This window comes from Balaenoptera acutorostrata, chromosome 3 (assembly GCF_949987535.1).
Source record: "Balaenoptera acutorostrata chromosome 3, mBalAcu1.1, whole genome shotgun sequence".
Lineage (NCBI taxonomy): Eukaryota > Metazoa > Chordata > Mammalia > Artiodactyla > Balaenopteridae > Balaenoptera > Balaenoptera acutorostrata.
Window position 1 is genome coordinate 143,519,981 of NC_080066.1, and position 23,443 is coordinate 143,543,423.

General features: G+C 39.7%; 1 protein-coding gene across 8 annotated transcripts in view; it reads left to right on the forward strand.

Moving 5' to 3' along the window:
- SYNE2 (spectrin repeat containing nuclear envelope protein 2) overlaps positions 1–23,443 on the forward strand; it is a 317,434-nt gene that overhangs the window by 204,641 nt on the left and 89,350 nt on the right. For 7 of the 8 annotated variants that reach the window (XM_057542105.1, XM_057542104.1, XM_007192976.3 and 4 more), the window contains exons 59-66: positions 764–886; positions 2,115–2,297; positions 4,630–4,761; positions 8,610–8,807; positions 9,412–9,486; positions 10,738–10,848; positions 16,987–17,103; positions 20,877–21,107. In XM_057542105.1, coding sequence (XP_057398088.1) covers positions 764–886; positions 2,115–2,297; positions 4,630–4,761; positions 8,610–8,807; positions 9,412–9,486; positions 10,738–10,848; positions 16,987–17,103; positions 20,877–21,107 — 1,170 coding nt within the window. The remainder of the gene's footprint in view (positions 1–763; positions 887–2,114; positions 2,298–4,629; positions 4,762–8,609; positions 8,808–9,411; positions 9,487–10,737; positions 10,849–16,986; positions 17,104–20,876; positions 21,108–23,443) is intronic. The other variant, XM_057542107.1, reaches the window with a different exon arrangement.

A 23,443-nucleotide genomic window follows, 5' to 3' on the forward strand; every position in this document is an offset into this window, starting at 1 on the left:
CAGTTTATCTCCATTAAGCTCTAAAGGTCTGAAGGCCCTCTTATAGTGTGAGTGGACTTCAATATGTAGGTTTTATAGCACATATTCATAAATATGTAAGTTTGAGAGCACAAATTGCAGCATTTTCACTTTAAGTTTCTTGGCCACTTTCTAGAAGTTGACACTGATGGGAGAATAGCCACTGGATAAATGATCTATTGTTCATATTAATCTGAGTAGGTTATAAGGTAATTTAGTGACTCTCCACACGGCAAAAGTTTATTAGGGAATTGGCAACAAAAATCTGTCAATTTTCCAGCTCCTTGTGTGTTTGTTTCCCAAGGGTCACTTTATCGTTTTACTTAAAGTAGTGGGAATTTTTTCAGCGTTGACCCACTTGTATTCAAGTGTTTAAAGACATTCCAAAGATAAATCTAAAGAGTTTGTAGATATTTGAGAATTTACTTAAAATTTGTTCAGATGCATACTACTTTTGTTCTCATAGCATAAATAATTGAAAATTGGCCCCATGAGGATCTTTTAACTCAGTAAGTATAAGCAATGCTTTATATTGTGGTATGCTATTACTAACAGAACAACATTTTTATTGAAAACAGTCCGCATTATCTGTGTAGCACTTGGTTAGTTTTGAAGAGATATAAGTGGCAAACATATTTTGGTTAAATATGAGAATAGAATAAATGGCAGTAAATTGTGTTTTAGAAAGATTATTAACATATAACATATACTGCATAAGTGTGTTTTTCTGTTTCTGAAATTCTAGGATGTGGTTGCCATTGAAACGGAAGTAAAATCAATGGAGAAAAGAGTTTCAAAAATCAAAGCTATCCTGTTATCAAAAGAAATATTTGATTTTTCACCTGAAGAGCATCTTAAGCATGGGGAGGTAAGCATGGATCAATATTAAAAATATTTTCTCTTAATACTTACTATGCCTATTTTAAAATGTGTAATAATACGATGTGATTAAAAAGTGTTTAGTCTTGCTAAAGTAAGAGCAAAGTAAAGTTGGGAAATAGATATGAATGACTATAAATATCATATTTTAAATCATATTTCTAGTGCTATCTATGTATCTATAATTTTCCTATAGGTTATTTTTTCATTTAATTTCTTCCTAAAACTTCAAGGTTTGGTAGTTTTTCCTTCACGTCAAACCCAGGTGTTTAATAGTCTAAGCACTTAAGCCTCTAAGTCAGAAGAACTGGGTTCCAGCCCCAGCTGCCCTGCTTACTGTCTGTGTGCCTTTGAGTGATTGGTTAACATTTCTTGGATTTGCTTTCATATCTGTACATTGGCATTGTGGTGATTATGTTGGACAATTATAATGTATATGGAGCCCCTAGCACAGGAGCTGGGACATACTAAACAGCATACAGATGTTGCTTCCCCCTCAGCCTACCAGTTAAGAGCATGGGCTTTGGGATCAGGCAGCCCTGGGTTCTAATCCTGACCCTGCCTCTTACAGTGTGCCCTCACCTGGGTCTTCTAACTTCTGTGAACCCAATTTCCTTACCTGTGAAAGGGAAGTTATATCTACCTCCTAGGGTGGTTGTGAAGATTAAGTGAAATAATACATATGAAGTACTTAGTAAAGTGAATACTCTCTCCTAATTTATTCATTATGTAAATCCAGATTTCTATGGATCAGATGTCATTAAAGCAAAATAGAAGTGTCGTTTTGGGACTTAACAAAATTTGGCAGGACAGTTCCATTCAATTCAATAAGCATTTTTTGAGGGTCTATTATGTGGGAAGCCCTGTGCTGGGTGCAGTTGCTGTGAAAGTTAATAAGAGGCAGTACCTGCCCTTCCACAGCTTACTGCCTGGTGACAACACACGAAGCGCATAACAGTTCTACAGAGAGAGGCGGGAGGGAGAGAAAGAAGGAAAGGTTGTCCAAATGCATCATGTAATGCTGGGAGGGTACTCTTGCCCCAGGCATTCTTTCCTGAGACCTTATTTAACTGCCAGATCACAAGTAATATATTCGTTCTTTTCAACCTGAGCTAAGACACTGTTTTAAAACTCAAAACTATAAAGACTAAAGTTTAATTTTGAATAGATTTAGGAGTGGCCTTTTTTTTTTCACTTGTGTCCCATGTTTATCTAAGGTCATACTGGAAAATATACATCCCATGAAGAAAACCATTGCTGAAATTGTGTCTTACCAAGTGGAACTGAGGTTACCCCAGACAGGAATGAAGCCTCTGCCTGTGTTTCAGCAGACAAATCAGCTTTTGCAAGATATAAAACTGTTGGAAAATGTGACTCAGGAACAAAATGAGTTATTAAAGGTGAGTGGTTTCTGTGATGACAGCCAACTTATTGGATGAAAATGTTCAGCAAAAGCTGGTGTTGTTTTAGTGGCTGGGCGGGTCAAATTCCCATGACAATAAGATGCTGCCTGGGTTGATTCTTTTTGGTCTCTTCCAGTATTATTATCCAGGAGGTGGCATTTGATATAAGAGAGTATCTTGTTGCTCAAATGAGGTTAAAGTGATTTTTCTCAGCTCTTATTCTTGTTCTGGTTGAAGACATTAAAGTCTAGTTTTGTTCTATTTCATGCCATTCTTTAATTATTGAAGATCTACATGGGTAAAATGCTGTGGGAAGAGATTCAACCTGAACAGTGCATTTGCAGTCTCATGAGGCTGACAGACCCACAATAATCTCTTTATACCTCTCAGTTGCTTTCCTATTAATCATTTCAATTTATTACCAACATGATACAGGTAGGGTAGGCACTTTGCCATTTTTATTTTTACACATTAGGAGACTAGTGTCCAAAGGTCAGATGACTTTCTGAAAGACCAGAGTTAACTCATGTTGAGATTAATTTGTGTACAGATAAGAAAAGAATTTGAGTTTCTAGACTCCTAGTATTATTCTTCATATCGAGGTCTCTTCCTTCTAACTGATGACATCTTCTAGCCTCTCCCTGAGGGCTTTTTAAAATTCTTTTGATTGATCTCCTGTCTCAAGTCAGGAATTATCATTAGATAGAAATTACATTTTACTTTGGTTGGTATTCCTGTATCAACAACCACTCCTACAGGAAAAGAAAGTTGCTGAAAGAGCCACAAACTTCTCAACCCTCTTGGTAGACACCCCCTCCTGCCTACTTTTCTTGATTAGGTATGTCAGGGTAAGAGGAAAGGTTATTCTTCCTCCTTCCCATCCATCCCCTGGTTATAGGAAGAAAACTGCTATCTCTTTCTCCCTCTTAAATTTCATTCACATTTGGTGGTCACTTTGTTCTCCTAAAATTTGAGGATATTGTAATCTCTGGTTTGAGTCTTAGCTCATGTAGTCTCTCTGGCCTGGCTACTGATCAGCTGACATCATTTCCTAACACCCACAGGGAGAAAAAAGATCTGGCACTCAATGTACTATTTTTTTAATAATATAAAGAGAAGAAAAAAAAAAAAAAACAAAGAAAATTTGATCTGCTACTTTTAATCTTTTTGTGCTTTATTGGTCTCCTGGTCAGAAAAAGAAAATAACAGTCCTAACTATGCTTTAAAGTGACTCCTTCACAAGATGAAAGGGGGGGCAGTAGAAGAGGAAATTAGGTTTTGTGCCAAGTTAGATATCAAACTGTGCTGCTAAAATTTTCCATCTTATTGTGTTAGTGGAAATCAGATGTCATCTCAGGTATTTCAAAGCTAAGTAAGCCAGTGGTAATGAAAATCATTAGAATATGGTACATTTCTTTTCATTTCTACGTTAGATAATTGTAAGTGCTCTCACTGTGGAAAATAAGACAAATTACTTTTGGGGAGAGTAATGGGATGTAGCTCATTACTGAGGGCTGGGGAACAGGTGTGTGCAGCAAACATAGTTATTCATTTCTAGCCTGCAGCTAAAATTATAGTTAAATATTAAAAAAAATACAAGGAAGAATTCTGTGTTGGCCAGAAACTTTGTAGTTTCAAAAGGCATTTTGTTTCATTGTGAAGCATACAAGGAAATATCTAGATTTTCTTTTGAAGTCCGTTTCTTTATCATCACACTTTGATCATATCATTTAGCACACAGGTAGTAGGTTCAAGCTCTACCATTCCCTTAACACTAGATTCCAGGTATTGTTCTGGTTTTGCCTTAATCTGCAAACTCAGACTGCTCTCAAACCTCAACCTCTTACCATAAAATGTATATCACAGATCCCAAGGGGTACCAGGTGAGGATGTGTCTGGACCAGGAAAACCCATCATTTCTCAAATCACATGCCCTTTCCATTCTGAATCAGGATCGTCACCTTTGTATGTATTGAAAGCCCCACAAGGAATATGTATTAAAATGGCATATGTGACACATCAGTAATTTCATAAACTTAGCAACTTTATGTTAACATGCTATAAAATGCTTCCCAGAATAAGCCCGTTAGACTGGGAATACTTAAGAACAAACGTATGTCTAATTAGACTTGAACCCAAGGTGCTCTAGCATCTAAGTGGAGCAAGAAGGTCAGGTGCCAGCTTTGCAAACGTTGTTCTCTGTATTGAGGCTACCATTTCCTATTGGAATCTGTATGGTTGTGTATTGATATAATTGATTGGAGTTTGTGATGGAGATAGACATTGGAAGTAGCCCATTGATCTTCTTTTGTGGGGGGTTATTTTATAGATAGTCATAAAACAGACAAATGAATGCGATGAAGAAATAGAAAAATTGAAACAGATCTTAAATAATTATTCAGCTGAATTCTCCCATGAACATATGTCACCAGACCGAGCTGCCAACCTGCCACAAGTACAGGTATATTTCTTTCATTCATTTTTCCAGCAGTTTATTCAACAATCACTTTCTAAGCTGTTGGTGTCTCCAAGCCCTTTTTGATGATACAGTGTATTTCCTACTTATCTCTTTCAACTGAAGGTATTTTATGTGTGTATTTACTTTTCATTCCTATTACATAAAATAGGTTATTATATAATTATCATAATGGAAGTCTCTTCAAGTGTCTTTAGCCTCAACTTGGTGCATTCTGGCTGGTAGCAAAGAAGCTGATATAACACATGGTATTTGGACAACCTGGCTTTCCAGCTAGCTTTCTGGCATAGGGGTCAGGCAGGCTGGGCTTTAGAAGTAAAGACTGAATGCTGTTGTAATAAAGAGTTCCATATACTAAGCAGTCTCTCCATATGCCCTAACTAACAATGTCCTGTGGACCCAGTTACGATGGTTTGCATGTTAACTCTCTATTGCCATCAAGTTGATGTAGGCACGCAATTGCTGTGGTGTTCAAAGCCACGTTACACCACCTTCCAGCTGTGAGATGTAGGGCAAATTTCTTAATGTCTGAAGTGAAGTACAGAGGGGTCCAAGATGACACACAGCTATTAAGTGGTGGACTCAATAAGGCAGACTCAGTGTATTAAAGATTCAGTATTGTAGAAGTGTCAAATTTCCCTTAACATTAAAAAATTTAAGAACCCCAGGGACTTCCCTGGTGGTGCAGTGGTTAAGAATCCGCCTGCCAATGCAGGGGACACAGGTTCAATCCCTGGTCCGGGAAGATCCCACATGCCTCGGAGCAACTGAGCCCGTGAGCCACAACTATTGAGCCTGCGCTCTAGAGCCAGCAAGCCATAACTACTGAGCCCACATGCCACAACTACTGAAGCCCGTGCGCTTAGAGCCCATGTTCTGCAACAAGAGAAACCATCGCAATGAGAAGCCTGCACACACATTGAAGAGTAGTCCCCACTCACCGCAACTAGAGAAAACCCGCATGCAGCAACGAAGACCCAATGCTACCAAAAATAAATAAATAAATAAATAAATAAATTTTTTTAAAAAAAGAAATTTTAAAAAAAGAGCGTACCATGCATGGACAATGATGAAAACAAGTTGTGAAGCAGGGAGTATGATTAATCTAATTCTGTGTTTCTGAGGTCCACAAAATAAAATTAAAAAAAAATATTAAAGGACCCCAAAGAGCTTGTGTTTATATTAAAACTCAGAAATGTAAAATGTAGTGAAAAGAGTGACAATGTTTTACATTTTTGCAAATCTCATTAGTCTGGCTTACTAGGAGACAACTAGATTCTCATCTTCTTCTGCATTCAATCTATTGAGGTATGTCGTTTTCTTTGAAGTATATAAAGACAATCTAACCTCTCAAAGACATGTACATGGAAAAGAGAGAAATATTTTAACAGCCCTTTTGAATAATTGTGGACATCCTTTGAAACTACACTAAACTCCAACAAGTAGAATTACTCAGAGGTTCATTGTTAAATGGAATTTGAAGCCATGTCAGTGAACTTTTCATACTCTTACATTAAAATCCATTGGTCTGTCTTGTACTTGGAATGGATCTCCAACCATGCATGATTTTATAACATCATGTTTGATCATTTGGAAAATACTATTTGACTAGTCATGTAGATCCTCCAAATGATGACACATTTCAGTAGCCGATATTAAAAAATTCACATTTATTCTTCAGAAAAATCTTTTTATATATATTACATATATATGTATGTATTTATGTATGTATAGTTTAACAACCGTCTTTTTTTTTCAAGTAAAAATAGTATTCTATGAGAAAAATATGGATAGGTTAGCTTGAAACTTAATCACATGAGTGCTATTCCTCCACCACTAAACTTTGGTATATAGCAGAAGTGCTTTATGCAGGCTTCCCACTTTGTCATACAGAATATTAAAAATACATGTTCTTTATCAAGGATATTCTTAAGTGAAGCTGGCTTTTTTTTCCAGTTAAATTCATGATAGTGAAGCATCTAGTAACTACTAATATAGTTGATATTGCTGCCTTGATTCATACTGTGTCAGCAGCTTTACCCACCATTGCTTTTGCGACATCACACAGAGAAAAATGTCAACACAGTGAGAAAGGCCAGTAACATTTTAGAATTATTATGAAAATGATCTTGACCTCATGGAGTGTGGACCCCCCAGGGTCTGCAGATGCCGCTTTGAGAATGGCCGCTCTGTGCCCTTCTCTGTCTCCATAATGCTAGTGGCTCTGCAGACTAGTCTGTTTCTCTAAGTGTTATTCTAATGGCTGTAGTGTTACGTCTGTTGGGAGGCACTGTACCTCTGAAATTTAGTGTTTATTGAAAAGGGACACACACCACAGCCAACTCAGATTTAATTAAGTTATCATTTCCCAAAGCAATCACAAGAAGTTTAACTTCAGACAGAATAGGGGTATTGGTGTCGGAATGTGTGCAGTGGCACAAGAGCCATGGGGGCTGGGTGTCAGAATTCCAGGTCTAGGCTCTGTCACTAGCTGCAGCCCTGGAAAAATCACCTTCTTTCTCTGGACTTCAGAACTCTCGCTTATAGGTGGAGACATGTTGAGTTTCTTTGTCTCTAAAAAAAATTAATGACTCTATGAATATCTGTAGGATGGATGGATGGAAAGAAAGAAATAAGGAAGAAATGGGACTTCCCTGGTGGCACAGCGGTTGAGACTCCGAGCTCCCAGTGCAGGGGGCCCGGGTTCGAGCCCTGGTTGGGGAACTGGATCCCACATGTGTGCTGCAACTAAGAGTTCTCATGCCACAACTAAGGAGCTGGCGAGCCGCAACTAAGGAGCCAGCAAGCCGCAACTAAGGAGCCAGCCTGCCACTTAAACGAAGGACCCTGCGCAACCAAATAAATAATAAATAAATAAATAATTTTTTTAAAAAAAGAAATAAGGAAGAAAGGAATGAATGAATGGACTCAGGGGTTAAGGAATACATTAGGGACAAAATTCCAATATGTGAAAGGTTTGCTAAAAAGGAGCAGGTTGTCTTCTGATACAGCACTTGCTGTAAAGCTCAGGCTTTGAATGATGCCTTTCAGGGTGCTAAGGAGGAAGATGTCAGACAAGACAACACCTGATATTTCCTCCAAATCTAGGATTCTATAATTCTATAATCCTTTTAGACAGACAGTGGGCATCTGTACTTCTACCATGTATAAGAAATTTTATTCCCACGTGTCAATCATACAAAATTTTAATCTTTTAAAGCTTGGAATCATCTGTTCATCATTCCCATAACAAGTTACACTTCACAGTACCCTTATTGGCTTATTTATTCCCGTTTGTTAGGATGCTTTGGCTGTGAGAAAAAAGTAAATGTATTTAGTAATACTAAAGAAGGCTTCAAAAGTGATAATAAAAGTGTGAGATTTCTAGCCTCGTTTTCTCTCAGCTGTTCCCAAACATTAGTCTGCGTACAAATCTTCTGGAAGCTTGTTAAAGTGCAGGTTCATGGCCCCTGACCCTGCGGATTCTGGTCAGTCAGTCCTGTGGCCACTGGAATGGGGCAACCCTGGCAGCACACCACAGTCACCTGTGGAGCTTGTTACAAATTTCTGAGCCACCGCTTGACCCCTAGAGATTGATTGACAAGGTGTCAGGTGAGGCTAAGGCATCCTATAAGGGAGCTTATAAACCCACCCCAGGTCATTTAGGAACACAGTCCAGATGGAGAGGAGCTATACTGTATACCAGGGACTGGCTCCTGGCTCTGCCAACCGCACAGCATAGAAAAATCTTCATCCCTTGTACCGATTGAAGTAGGCTCCTGTGGCAAAGGTATCAGACGTCCCAAAGGAATGCAAACACTCTTTCTGCACAGGGAGAAATCGAAGGTACGGAAAAGCAGATTCTGAGCTTGAACCAGAAAAAAGAAGACCTGTTGGTGGACTTGAAGGCTGCCATACTAAAACTTCACCAGCATTTTCAGCAAAAACAGCAAGAATTAGAAAAGGAAATGCTGTCAGCCGGAGCATCAGACGAGGATGGAGGGGCTGAGAGGGATGCTTCTGAGTGGAAGGTGGGTATGACATTAGTTAATGCTGGTCCCACATTCCACAAGAGCTTTAAATTGGTAGTATTTTTCACCTGGAAGGCCTGTGGCATCTATGTATATGGCCTATAGTAAAGGAATTTTTAAAAGTGGAAATACTCTGCCTGAGATTATTCAGTAGTGAATATTAATCCTCAGGGTGTGTCTGTTCTGGACTCAACCCAGACTTCTTATGCCCGAGTTACTTAAGGAGGTGCTTAAGAAATTCCATGGGTAGGTGGGTGGCATCTACCCTTTGAAGTATCTTCCTACTAAACAGCCCATTGCAAACTCAAAAACGGGCCCAGCACCTCTCTAAGCCCACTCTGAATCCACATCAATGAATCACATTCTTGAATTGTTTGACGAGGGGCCACAGAAGGCAGTGCAAATGAAAGAGATCTAAGATTTGAGCGAGTCATGATATTCAGCTGGATGAGCTGAGAGTTGCTAGACCCCGAGTCTCCTTGTGTGGGTGGGCATCTTGGATAAAGTAAGTAAAAAAATCAGCTACATAAAAACGCGGCCAGGCCAGGATCCTGGTGACGTTGAATGGCAACCCGGCTGCAAGTCTTTGTGCTGTGCCTTTCAGTTGAACAGAACCGGCTCCATGTTCTTCCTGCCAGCAGTCGAGGAAGAGGCGGAAGAAATCTCCCTGAAGAGCGAAGTAAGGAAAATGATTTTCTCGTTCAAGTTTGTTAGAACAGTAATCTCTAAAAGGTCAATGAGAAGATCTTAAAATGAATGGAAACGTAAGGATTTTTGAATTCAATGCTGGTATTTTGTAAGGGTGATTGAAGTAGTTGTCTTATGTTATTAATGTTTAAGTGCATCTAAACCTACTTCAGGCCAGAGTGGAATAAACGTAATTCAGACACACTTGTTGGCAGAAGGGAGAAGATGAAGCTCTTTGTCGTATCCTGACTTCTGAGTACTTTCTCTGGAGTTTTGAGTACTTTCTCTGCTGTTTGGTTGGCACTCCTGGTGTGCTTTATAGAACTTTATCTTTCCGTATTTGAATTACTTTTTTTAGTCTGAAACAGCATTGCCAAGGACACAAAGAATGGTATTAGCAACTAACCCTACTATGAATCCTTATTACTCCATCAGAGCTGGTTGGATGAGACCTTTACCAGTTGTCTTTCCTGATATCAATTCCCATTTCATACTTTAAGAATTAAAGTGATAGTGGGTCTTGTGTGAAAGGGAAGAAAATTGCAGCAATTTACAGTTTTTAATGTCTCACACGTAACCACCAGACATTCTCCCTGCTCGTTTTGTAGATTGTTCAGTAGCTCCACGGTCACACAGAACAGCCTGTTGTCCTTCAGTGTATCACTAAGACACGTGGGGCTGAGTGGTCGGACAAGGAGAAGTGAGGCTTATTATACACTCTGACCATCAGACAACTTTGTGATCTGATTATGCCCCTTCACAGCAGAGAGAATTGTGAGAGTGGAGAAGGTACCAGGAAAAAAAAGAGTGCACTTCAGTGCAATTCTAATTTGAGACCTGTATTTTCCTCTGAACTGATATGTTTATAGTATTCATTGTTTGTCTTTGACAACGATCAAAAAATACATGTTCATCAGGCTGTTATTTTAAAGATAGCATTTGAGGTTACCTTTACCAAAGCAGATCAAATTCCTAAAGCATTGTTTTAAAGATCCCCTTTGTGTGACGTGAGCTGAATCCCAACTTATAAGAATATTTTTTAGGCTTTAGGAAGAGCAACCACATTTGAACTCCTGTGATGTAGTTAGCCAAAGAAATCGATGACAAATAGGGGGATGGGTGGAATTAAGGGCTGCAGTTATACTGCCTGGTAAGCTGAGTCTTATCTAAAAGAGATGAGGAGGATGCTGTTATAATGGTAGGGAATCACCTCCCTTTGCTAATCAATTGATTGCTGTGTCAGAGTGGAGATAAGAAAGCAGAGCCATCTTCCGGGTCCCCATATTTACTCTGGAAACATGACGAGGACGTGGAGGAAGACAGGGCACCCTCGTCCTCTGGAACGATGGTTCAGGTAATACTGGGCATATCGCATTTGTTGGGGGTAGGGGATGGGCAGGGATAGTAAGCCAAAGCAAAGAATTTCTTATTGAAAGAATGCTTCAGGAGGGAACCTATGTGGGTTGAAATTTTTTTAAGCTTCTCAGTGTTACCTCTGCACAAAGCAAAGACAACTGAGTACTTACCTATTACTTGCATTTCTTTTGTGCACTCAGTGATAATAGGAGAGTATTTTGCTGAAAAACACTCCATATGTGAAAATCCAAACTGACAAAACAGATAACTGAAAGGAGCGCCTAAAAGGTTCACCATAGTGGTTAAAGCATTTAACATGCCACTCTTTGGGGAGCGGTTGGGGTGAGAGGTCTCCGCATCATTCTCTTTTTGAACAAAGTAGTATGGAAGGTAAATTAATAAGTCTTTTTGCTCCTTATGACCTTCTAAACCTTCTCCAGTCTTTCAAAATAGAGGGCAAATGCCCTCACTTTAGAAAATCATTATTACATGCTTATGTGAAGATGACGTTTTTCCCTTGCTCCTGAAAGATCTCTTCATCATTACGATCCACACACCTCCCGCACCTGCCTCCTGACCAGGGCTGACCCCTCCCCCAGCTCTCAGGCCAGTCCTTTCATTCATCTTTGGCACGGGGCTACACGTGTACCTGCATCTCCAGTCTCTTCCTCTTGGCAGCTTCCTTTCCTCTCTACCTCAGAAGTATTCAGTTTCCCCTTCCCTAACAAATTCCCTCCCCCATGGCCCTACCCCTCCAAACAAGCTGAGGGACCCAGAGTCCAGACCATCTCTTCAGAAACTGCTTTGCCTCCCTGGGGTGCCCTTCTCTCCATATCTGCCTGTGGATTTCCTTCCTACCCATCCACAAAGACCCATCTCAACTTCCGCCTCCTCCAAGAAACTGCCTGCCTCTTTCCCTTTGTTTTCCCATAGCATTTTGAACCTCCGTTATGACCTATCACAGTTTTATGCATAGACCTGACACAGTTTCATGAAAAGCAAGAACTTTAACTTCTACATTTTGACGTCCTGTACTGAGCTCAATATGCTACTTTAATGCATTGAGTTTCTTTTTTTGTATTAACATCTTTATTGGAGTATAATTGCTTTACAATGGTGTGTTAGTTTCTGCTTTATAACAAAGTGAACCAGCTATACATATACATATATCCTCATATCTCTTCCCTCTTGCGTCTCCCTCCCTCCCACCCTCCCTATCCCACCCCTCTAGGTGGTCACAAAGCACCGAGCTGATGTCCTGTGCTATGCGGCTGCTTCACACTAGCTATCGGTTTTACATTTGGTAGCGTATATATGTCCATGCCACTCGCTCACTTTGTCCCAGCTTACCCTTCCCCCTCCCCGTGTCCTCAAGTCCATTCCCTAGTAGGTCTGCGTCTTTATTCCCGTCCTGCCCCTAGGTTCTTCATGACCTTTTTTTTTTTTTTTTTTAGATTCCATATATATGTGTTAGCATACGGTATTTCTTTTTCTCTTTCTGACTTACTTTACTCTGTATGACAGACTCTAGGTCCATCCACCTCACTATAAATAACTCAATTTCATTTCTTTTTATGGCTGAGTAATATTCCATTGTATATATGTTCCACATCTTCTTTATCCATTCATCTGTCGATGGATACTTAGGTTGCTTCCATGTCCTGACTATTATAAATAGAGCTGCAGTGAACATTGCGGTACATGACTCTTTTTGAATTATGGTTTTCTCAGAGTATATGCCCAGTAGTGGGATTGCTGGGTCGTATGGTAGTTCTATTTTTAGTTCTTTAAGGAACCTCCATACTGTCCTCCATAGTGGCTGTATCAATTTACATTCCCACCAACAGTGCAAGAGCGTTCCCTTTTCTCCACACCCTCTCCAGCATTTATTGTTTGTAGATTTTTTGATGATAGCCATTCTGACTGGTGTGAGGTGACACCTCATTATAGTTTTGATTTGCATTTCTCTAATGATTAATGATGTTGAGCATTCTTTCATGTGTTTGTTGGCAATCTGTATATCTTCTTTGGAGAAATGTCTGTTTAGGTCTTCTGCCCATTTTTGGATTGGGTTATTTGTTTTTTTGATATTGAGCTGCATGAGCTGCTTGTAAATTTTGGAGATTAGTCCTTTGTCAGTTGCTTCATTTGCAAATATTTTCTCCCATTCTGAGGGTTTTCTTTTCATCTTGTTGATGGTTTCCTTTGCTGTGCGAAACCTTTTAGGTTTCATTAGGTCCCATTTGTTTATTTTTGTTTTTATTTCCATTTCTCTAGGAGGTGGGTCAAAAAGGATCTTGCTGTGATTTATGTCATAGAGTGTTCTGCCTATGTTTTCCTCTAAGAGCTTTATAGTGTCTAGCCTTACATTTAGGTCTTTAATCCATTTTGAGTTTGTTTTTGTGTATGGTGTTAGGAAGTGTTCTAATTTCATTCTTTTACATGTAGCTGTCCAGTTTTTCCAGCACCACTTATTGAAGAGGCTGTTTTTCTCCACTGTATATTCTTGCCTCCTTTATCAAAGATAAGGTGACCATAGGTGCGTGGGTTTATCTCTGGGCTTTCTATCTTGTTCCATTGATCTATATTTCTGTTTTTGTGCCAGTACCATACTGTCTTGATTACTGTAGCTTTGCAGTATAGTCCAAAGTCAGGGAGCCTGATTCCTCCAGCTCCGTTTTTCTTTCTCAAGATTACTTTGGCTATTTGGGGTCTTTTGTGTTTCCATACAAATTGTGAAATTTTTTGTTCTAGTTCTGTGAAAAATGCCATTGGTAGTTTGATAGGGATTGCATTGAATCTGTAGATTGCTTTGGGTAGTAGAGTCATTTTCACAATGTTGATTCTTCCAATCCAAGAACATGGTATATCTCTCCATCTATTTGTATCATCTTTAATTTCTTTCATCAGTGTCTTATAGTTTTCTGCATACAGGTCTTTTGTCTCCTTAGGTAGATTTATTCCTAGGTATTTTATTCTTTTTGTTGCATTGGTAAATGGGAGTGTTTCCTTAATTTCACCTTCAGATTTTTCATCATTAGTGTACAGGAATGCAAGAGATTTCTGTGCATTAATTTTGTATCCTGCTACTTTACCAAATTCATTGATTAGCTCTAGTAGTTTGCTGGTAGCATCTTTAGGATTTTCTATGTATAGTATCATACCATCTGCAAAGAGTGACAGCTTTACTTCTTCTTTTCCAATTTGGATTCCTTTTATTTCTTTTTCTTCTCTGATTGCTGTGGCTAAAACTTCCAAAACAATGTTGAATAATAGTGGTGAGAGTGGGCAACCTTGTCTTGTTCCTGATCTTAGTGGAAATGGTTTCAGTTTTTCACCATTGAGGATGATGTTGGCTGTGGGTTTGTCATATGTGGCCTTTATTATGTTGAGGTAAGTTCCCTCTATGCCTACTTTCTGGAGGGTTTTTATCATAAATGGGTGTTGAATTTTGTCGAAAGCTCCTTCTGCATCTACTGAGATGATCATATGGTTTTTCTCCTTCAATTTGTTAATATGGTTTATCACATTGATTGATTTGCGTATATTGAAGAATCCTTGCATTCCTGGGATAAACCCCACTTGATCATGGTGTATGATCCTTTTAATGTGCTGTTGGATTCTGTTTGCTAGTATTTTGTTGAGGATTTTTGCATCTATGTTCATCAGTGATATTGGCCCGTAGTCTTGTTTTTTTGTGACATCTTTGTCTGGTTTTGGTATCAGGGTGATGGTGGCCTCGCAGAATGAGTTTGGGAGTGTTCCTCCCTCTGCTATATTTTGGAAGAGTTTGAGAAGGACAGGTGATAGCTCTTCTCTAAATGTTTGATAGAATTCCATTGAATTTCTTGATCCTGCTTTCCAGATCAATTACATGGTGCTTCCTCTTTCATTTATGGCTAAATGTCTTTACTTTGGTGCTCCTCTTTCTTGGCCCCTTTTGTAATCAAGATTTTGTCCCTTGCTATACTTAAATTGCTGTTGACTTCTGCATATCAATTAAGTGCCCTTTTATTAGTCCTAATCCTTCTTGATCTGTTCAGCACTAACCACCTCTTCCTTCTTGAAATGCAGTGTTTCTTTGGCTTTCTTAATTCTGTACTTTCTTGTCTCATCTACCTGCAGCCCCTCTTCCATCTCCTTCTCTTGCCCCATCTCTGTGATGGTAGGCACTTCCCCCAATGTTTTGTCCTCTTCTTTCTTCTCTGTTTTCTCCATGGCAATTTCTTCTCCTCTCATAGATTTGGTAGTCACCTGTATGTCAGGGATTCCCAAATCAAATCTCTAGTCTTGACTTTTCCCATAAATCTGTTCCTCATTTCTACTCTCCAGATAGATTTCTCTTTTTGAATGTATTTTCTTCATCTCAAATCCATTTACCAACTTTCCTTCAATGCTTGCTCTTCCTCCTAATTCCTCAGTATCTGTTAGTGGCACCACTATTTTCTCAGAGTCTGGGACAAACTTCAGAGTCGTCTCAGGTACCTCATTTGTCTTACCTTTCATATCCACTGGTCAAGTGATGTTCATTCAGTCTTTACATCCTTCTGCACCTCCCATTATTTTTGTCATCATCCTATTCCAGGCAATTGTTAACTTCTTCCCTAAACTTTTAGAGTAGCCTTCTAAGTGGATTTATAGCCTCTAGTCATTTATATGTCTTATACAATATTAACTGATGGCTTTTCCTAAAACAGTTCATGCTAAGCTCCAGTCTTTCCTAGATTCTGACTATCTGCTGAATAAAATGCCATCTTCTTAGCCTGACTTCCAGACTTATCATGATCCCAACCTACCTTTCCAATTTTATCTAAGCTTTACCTTTGGTTTTTGGTTCATAAGTTTCTAATAGCAGTTATTGTTTTCAGTACACGGAGCAGGAAAGTAACGTTTTCTTAGGAACTACGAGATGCTTTGTATGTGTTATCTTGTTTAATAATCACAGGAATGAGTGAGCTGGGTTATATTCTCACTTTAAAGATGAAGTAAATGAGGCTCAGAAAGTCCAGGTTAAGTTGTCCAAGATCACACAGCTTGTAAGTAGAGCAGTCAAGATTGGTCGATTACGTCATCCACTTTTCCCACTGCATTATGTTAAATATTTGTGTACATTTCATTTTCCCATTGTTTAACTTTGATTAACCTAGTAAGTGGGTTACACTTACTAGGATCAAAGTGTACATCCATTTAAAATGTGACACACATTGTCAAACTGCCCTCTAGAAAGAGTACATCAATTTTATTTCTACCAGGAATGCATGGAAATGCCTCTTTCCTGACCCTAGGCTGATATTGGACATTTTCAGTCTTAGCCAAACATAGCCAGTGGCTTAAATTGCATATATTCTAAGAACTTTGAGTATCTCTTTAGGTGTTCATTGGCTTTCATATTCTTCTTTTATGAATCACTTGTTCATGCCATTTGACTTTTTCTTCAAACAGACTGGGATGTTTTCCCTATTGATTTAGGACAGTAATTAACATATTAAGGATATTAACAGTTTGCAAGATGTTATCCCAGTCTGTTATTTCTCTTTTAACTTAGATTATGGTGTCTTTTGTGGTGCATGTTATTTTATTTTTGTTGTTAATAGTAATATTTTTTTTCTTTATTGTCGTGCTTTAGAAGTCCCTCCCCACTCCTAGATTAGAAATAGATTCACTCATATTTTCTTCAAGGATTTTTATGGTATAACTTTTACATTTAAATATTAGATACAATTAGAATTCATTGTTAGTAGTGAGGTGAGGATTTAACTATGTTTTTCATGGATAGGATAGTTGTTCCCAATTTTAAAAATTCATCTTTCCCCCATTATTAGAAATGTGGGCTTTATCATATAATCTTATTTAATTTTAATTCTCTTAATTATCCATTTAAATACGTAATTCTCTAGATTCATTGTGTCCCTCATTAACTACAGAGCTTTAGAGAATTTGAGTCTTCAAAATAAAGACAAACCTGAGGAAGTTGATTTTTTTTTTGCCTAATGAACAAACTTTTTTTTCTCAATGCACCTGACTTCTCTAGACGTTTTTTAAGCAGCTGATTTGTAACATGAGCAGGTCCAGGAAGAGGGACTTGCGTGGCAGCAGGGCAGGAACTTTTCTGGACCTCTGATTCTTTTCTTTACAGGAGACAGCTCGGAAAATAAGCATGTGTGATAGTTCCATGGCACACATTTTTGCACAAGACTCACTAAACACTGAGCAAGGCCCAGAATTTTCCCTGAGCCCCAACCAAACACAAGAGGTAAGTTCCTGTTGGTGACAAGCCAACTGCCCAGATACCTGGACTAGCCCCCAGAGATGACAAGCTCTCTGTGTTTTGCAATATTTTGTATTACAAACCAAGAGGTCTTTGTGAACTTTAACATCTTCATGTGCGCAGCCAAGGCAGAGCATGGGAAGATTTGACAGCAGGTGTTTACGTAGAGAGTAAGCGTGGTGCAGAGCAATTAAAGATTTTTTACTCACTCACTGCTTGTGAGGGTGAACTAGCCTTTCCAGTAACAGCTCCTTCTTTCTTCTGTAGATATAACTTATGGGGGCGATGAAAGTGGAGGAGAGCTAATATTGATTAACTGCCTATTACATAAAGGGCATTTGTATTTGCTGTCTAATCCTCAGATTAAACAAGGTAGGTTAATACCTGCCATATGTTTACGAATGAGGAAATCAAAATTCAGGGAATAAAAGTACAGTTGGTAAATGGAGGAGTAAGAGTCAGACTCAGAATATTCCACTCTGCCTTCCTAATTTGAATATTTAGTATTGAAAGATGTGAAACCAAGGCAGATTTGGCCTCACAAAACAAACTGCCACCACACCATCCCAGTGGCATATTTAGTATTTGTGCAAATGCATTTAGGTAAGGCACTTTAGCCAGGCAGATTTGCATTTTATAAAATGGGGGGGGTGGGGTGGGGTGTGTGCACCTGTTTGTAGAATTGACAGTAAAATATTTTTGATGGTTGGTATTTTGGCATGAAATATAGCTACAGCCAGAAAATTCATTTGCCTTTTAAATGGATCTTACTTAGATCAGTGATGCGTTATATAGAAATCAAGCAGTATGACATTCACTAACTGAGAGGCTAACTTGGATGCCAGAGGGTTGACAGAATTATGTCAAGACTTGGGACTTCCCTGGTGGTCCAGTGGTAAAGAATCCGCCTTACAATGCAGAGGATGCGGGTTCGATCCCTGGTCAGGGAACTGGGATCCCACATGCCGCAGGGCAACTATGCCTGCGCTCCACAACTACTGAGCTCACGTGCCTCAACTAGAGAGCCCACATGCAGCAAACTACAGAGCCCACACGCCCTGGGGCCTGCGCGCCGCAACTAGAGAAAGAAAAGCCACACACCACGACTAGAGAAAAGCCTGTGCCTCAACGAAAGATCCCGCATGCCTCAACGAATATCCTGCATGCCGCAACTAAGACCCGACGCGGCCAAGAATAAATAAATAAATAATAAATAAATTTTTTTTTTTTAATGTGGACTTGTAGACCCCAAGGCATAATGAAATCAGGGATTGGATTCTGGTTCTACTTACTAGTTGTATGACCATAGGCAGTTTGACTAGCTTCTCTAAGCCTCAGTTTCCTCATCTGTGCACTGGGAATAATGGGTTTGGGGTGTGAAATATGAGATTGTCTTAGCACAGTGGCCTAGCTCTAGAGCCCAATAAAAGATTGGGTATTATCAGTTTACATTAATGCTTTAGAGATGACATAATTCTCTAACAAGAAATACCTGTGGTCATACTCTTTTAGCCCTCCAAAATGTACAGTCATAAAACTTTCATTTAAATAACTTCTACTTTTAGAATTTGGGGTTATCGTTTGGAGAAGATATTCAGCAGGGGTGCTATTGTGGAAAAAAACTGTGGACTCAGAATTAAAAGATCTCAGAGCTGTGTGACCTCGGGCAAGTGATTTATATCTGGGCCTGAGCTTCTCAGAAGCAATGTGGTGGGATGGGAGGGGTGTGAACTGATTAAACATTAAATGTACCTGGATTTCTGGAACTATAAAAAGAGGTGAGTGAACCGATTCCTGGCACATTCCCCAGGCCACCTTCAGCTATTGAAGTTCTACAGTTACAAATAATCTTTTTTTCTTCTGTCACCTTTGGATTCTTTTCAGGTTCAAATAACTAGCAAATAAAGCCGAGATTAGTTATCCAGCTTCCTTATTTCCTCATTAATTCAGTGAGTTAGTGAGAAAGCTAAGAAATTAACTATTGTCATTTTCTACATCTGTGTGGCAGATATAGGTGCTTGAATGTTTTTGAGTAAATAAGCAAGGCAGATGGTAAATCTGTTATTGCAGATTAATTAATTAATCAATCAGTATCAACAGATTGTTATCTCAGCTGACAAAAAAGAGGATCCCAAAATCTTTGCCACTAAGATAGAAATATCTGAAAACTAGAAAACAGTTAATCAGATAACTAGAAATTGGTGTCTGGCAGTAAAATCACATATCTGTTGCTTTTTTAAAGATCAGAATTAAAAAAGAAAATTGAAACAGGTGAATCTAAATATAGATCTGTATATGAACTGCAGAGAAAACAAGACAATGGGAAGACTTCCTTAAGAAGGTGATTCTTGAAGAAAACACTGATGAAGGCAGGGGAGAAATAGCGTTTTGGCAGAAAAGGCAAACATATGTGAAGTTAATAGATGGTCAAGGGGAACGAGTACAACTCAGAGGACCCTTCTGCCAAACCAGCTTTCGTAAGCCTCATCATTGTGTGTGAAAATGAGTGGTATTTTCATACCCTGCATATTTTTGTTACCACATACCAATTTCGTCTGCTTCTGTTGTACTGAAAGTTCTATGTTTAAACAAAATTCCACAAATATTAGGAAATATGCATTTGAGTTGCATATTGCTCACATTTGTGAGCAACTCCCATTTCTCAGTTAGCCAAAATAGTGCCTTATTAGATACTGAGGTGGCGTTAGCAAAGCCTTATATAGAAAACATTGTCATTTCGTCATACTCAGAATGAATAAAATATTTACGGAGATCACTAATTTTGTAGAGCAAAACACAAATCCTTATTCCTAGAGAAATTCCTCTAGAGGGGTCAACAATACTCTTTCACTATTCTGGAAAAAGATGTGGGAAGCAAATATATCTCTGTATCAATTCATCTTTTGCCTCCAAATTGAAAGTACCTATTATATAATTACTAGAATACTTTCACTTGGTAACTGGGAGAAATTTTTCTATTGGATCGATAAGCAACCTAGGTGTTTCAATATTAAAAAGAACACATCACATCATACTTTCTTTATACTATACTATAAGCATCTAATCCTTAACTCAGTAATATTTGAGTATTTAGAAGGTGAAAAGTAGTTTTAGAGACATTCTCTGAAGAATAGTGGCAAAGTTTCCAAATTACCCCAAGTGAAGCTTATCACTTGACTCAAGTTATTTTTAATAGGGAGAAGTTTAGATAAGTACTAGTGGGGGTGGGGGGGGGGAAGCTAAAATATTTTATAATCTAAACTGCTTGAGAAGATATTAAGTTAAAAATGTGAGGTATATTTCCTTGTATCCCTGCCGGTGTGTAAAGATCTTTTTTTGTGTTTGAACAGAGCGCACAGCAATGTAAGCATTGCTTAATCATGCATCATGCAACTTTAAACACCGGCCAATTCGCTGAAATGTTTCAGACACACACACCCACATGCACACCCTCTCGCTCACACTCACCTGTCTCCTGGGACCCACCGTTTAATGAACTGCAAGCCTGTTTGCGTCCTCTGTGCCCAGGAACTCTGTACCTGTGTACATGCAGATCAGCTGCTTGGAAACCTGGGGCGCCAGGTCACGTGATCATTGCTATGCCTGTGGAGGTGGCTTTTTCTTTTCTTTCTTACTTCTGCCCTTATTTTTCTTTTAACTGGGGAAATGCTATAAGTTCACAGGTCTTTGCAAGTCCAAATCTGAACGTTTTGGACTCCTAACTTTTCACCGCTGGATTGCCTTTGGATTTATCATAGGGTACCACACCTCCTACCAAGGTTTCAGCTCCGGGCTTTTCTGATGAGCAAGGAGCTTTTGAGGCCACGGTGGAGAAAGCGAGGCCCAAGCCTGCGGAAGTCCTCCATGTCTGCAAGAACCAGGTGGCTGAGCTGGAGTTGTGGCTGCAGCAAGCCAACGTGGCATTCGAGCCGGAAACGTTAGATGCAGACATGCAGCAGGCGGTGGAACAGCAGCTGGTAGGGTGCCAGGTAAGCCTAACGGGTCTGAGCTCAGGGTCTGCCTCTTCGCCAATCACCTTCTGAGACTGGGTGAGTTTCTTTTAAAGCAACAGTGTGATTCTTCCTGTTACTCTGACCCCTATGTTTATCTTGGCCTCAACTTTTTGTTCTCAGGATAGTTCTTTGAAATGATTTATGTAAGCAGAGTATTTGGGGAGCTAGTAGTGGGTAAGATCTCAGAATCTAGAGTTCAGATCCAAACTGTGAACTGCTAGGAGTTAACTTCTCACCTCATTTTCCTCATAGAGTAGGTTATCTCCTAAGACTTTGTCAGGATTAAATGAGATCAATTATCTAAATCAGTGTCTGGTGTATGAAGTATATATAAAGTGCTCAATAAATACTAATTTTATTCATAATATTAAATTCTTTGAATTTTCATTCGTCAGAAATGAAAATGAATATCCTGATTTGCAGGATTGCAGATACGCTGGAAAAGGGCTTTGCTGCCGTGTTGTTACAAATGCTCCTGCTCCTGCCGGGGAGGGGCAGGAATGTAAACTTCCTTGCCTGCCAGTCATTTTGAGTCACATTTGCTGGCACAGCCCAAAGGTTGGGATCTCTGTATCCCTCCAGGGAGAGGCAAGACTGACGACACTGCAGGAGCATAAATGAGCCTCACGCAGGACAGCCCAGCCCAGCCCAGCCCAGCCCAGCCCAGCCCAGCCGAGGCGCCTCCCCCAAAGGCACTTAAGACCTGCCTTGGCCAGATTGGCTCGCTTGCAGTGGTCCCAGGGACAAGGACTTCCTCTCAGAGTACCCCAAGTCACTGGCCAGCCCACAGGGAGCTCCACCCACTATATCCCATTATGGGGTTGGGGAAGACCTACCTGGGCCCGAGGCCGGCACTCCTCCCCTTTTTCCATTCAGACCCACAGTCTTACAACATCCAGTGCCTGTCCGGTGGGACCCAGGTAAGCAAGCTGACTTCCTTCCTTGGGCAGCTCAGCACTTCTCACCCCAAAAGTCAGCTCCGAGGAGGGATTCGCTCACATACTGGCACTACGACATGACCTAGCTGATGAGGCGCTTGAGAGTCTGGAGAAGACAGTGTCATTCAGCACAGAGCAGAGCTACTCTAATCTGAACCTGCAGCATTCCAGATGTTGAGACCTAGCCACTTAAGGCCATTCAGAAGCCATCTGCCAATTGATTGTTCTGCTGACTGGGTAGACCCCCAGAGCCAATTCCTTGATCATTACCAAAATCTGGTCCTTGGGCCACTTGTAGTTAGTTCAAGGATGTGAGGGCTGCTCAAGGAAAAAACAGGACCGCAAGGTGGCAGTAAGTCTCAATGAGCTTTATTTGGGCAGAGTTTTGGTGGGACCTGGAGGGACTGGAAAGTCTCTCATGGCAGGGGACCTTCCAGAGGCTTTGGCAAGGAGTGAGGGTGGGACCACCACCCGGAAGGGGAGAGACAGTGGAACTCCCAGGAGATGGGCAGTCCAGAGGGGCTCGTGTGTCTAGGTGATGTCAGAGAGCTCTGAAGGGCAGCAGAGGCTGGGGTCTTTAGAGCACCAAAGTTTGTCTTAACCATAGCTAACAGATATGGGGGTCCAGTTTTGAGTCTGGCACTAGCGAAATGTGAGCTGATATTTCTGCTGTGAAGAAATAAACAACATATGGGTCAATATACAGGGGCCAACTTTGGCTCATTTATATAACACCATGACATATACAGTTTAACTTTGAAACATATAAAAAGCCTTACAGTGGTCTGTAAAAACACTAAGTTGCCAGAGGGAAAATGTCCAAAGGACAGGAGCAAACAGGTCAGCCAAGAAAAAATTATATTCGGTAATTTAATATTTGAGAAGAATGTTTAGCCTCGATTATTAAAGACATGTGAATCAAAACAGCTGTTGTTTTGTTCCTACATTACCTTGACAAAAATTATATCATCCTGGAAAGCTCTGGAGAAATAGATCCACTAATGTCTGTCTGATTGGTTCAATGTTTTGGGAATTCAGCTGTCAGCAGATAAGATGTCCATCTTCTTTGACCTAATAATCCCATTACTTTAAATTTACCCTCTGAAAATAACCCAAAAGGAGAAGAATATTTATGGCTGCATTGATTATGGAAGTGAAGCACTGGAAACAGTTTAAAGGCTTAACAATAGGGAGATTAAGAGAATTATAGAGTATTGACTTGTGGCTATTACAACAGGAATCATGAAGTATATGTATGTAGACACATGAAAATGTATACATAAAATAGCTAAATGGAGAAAAAGAGTGCAGAATTATAGTATACTTTGTTTACAGCCACTTTAAAATCTATAAGTACATATTGTTTAAGCTAAG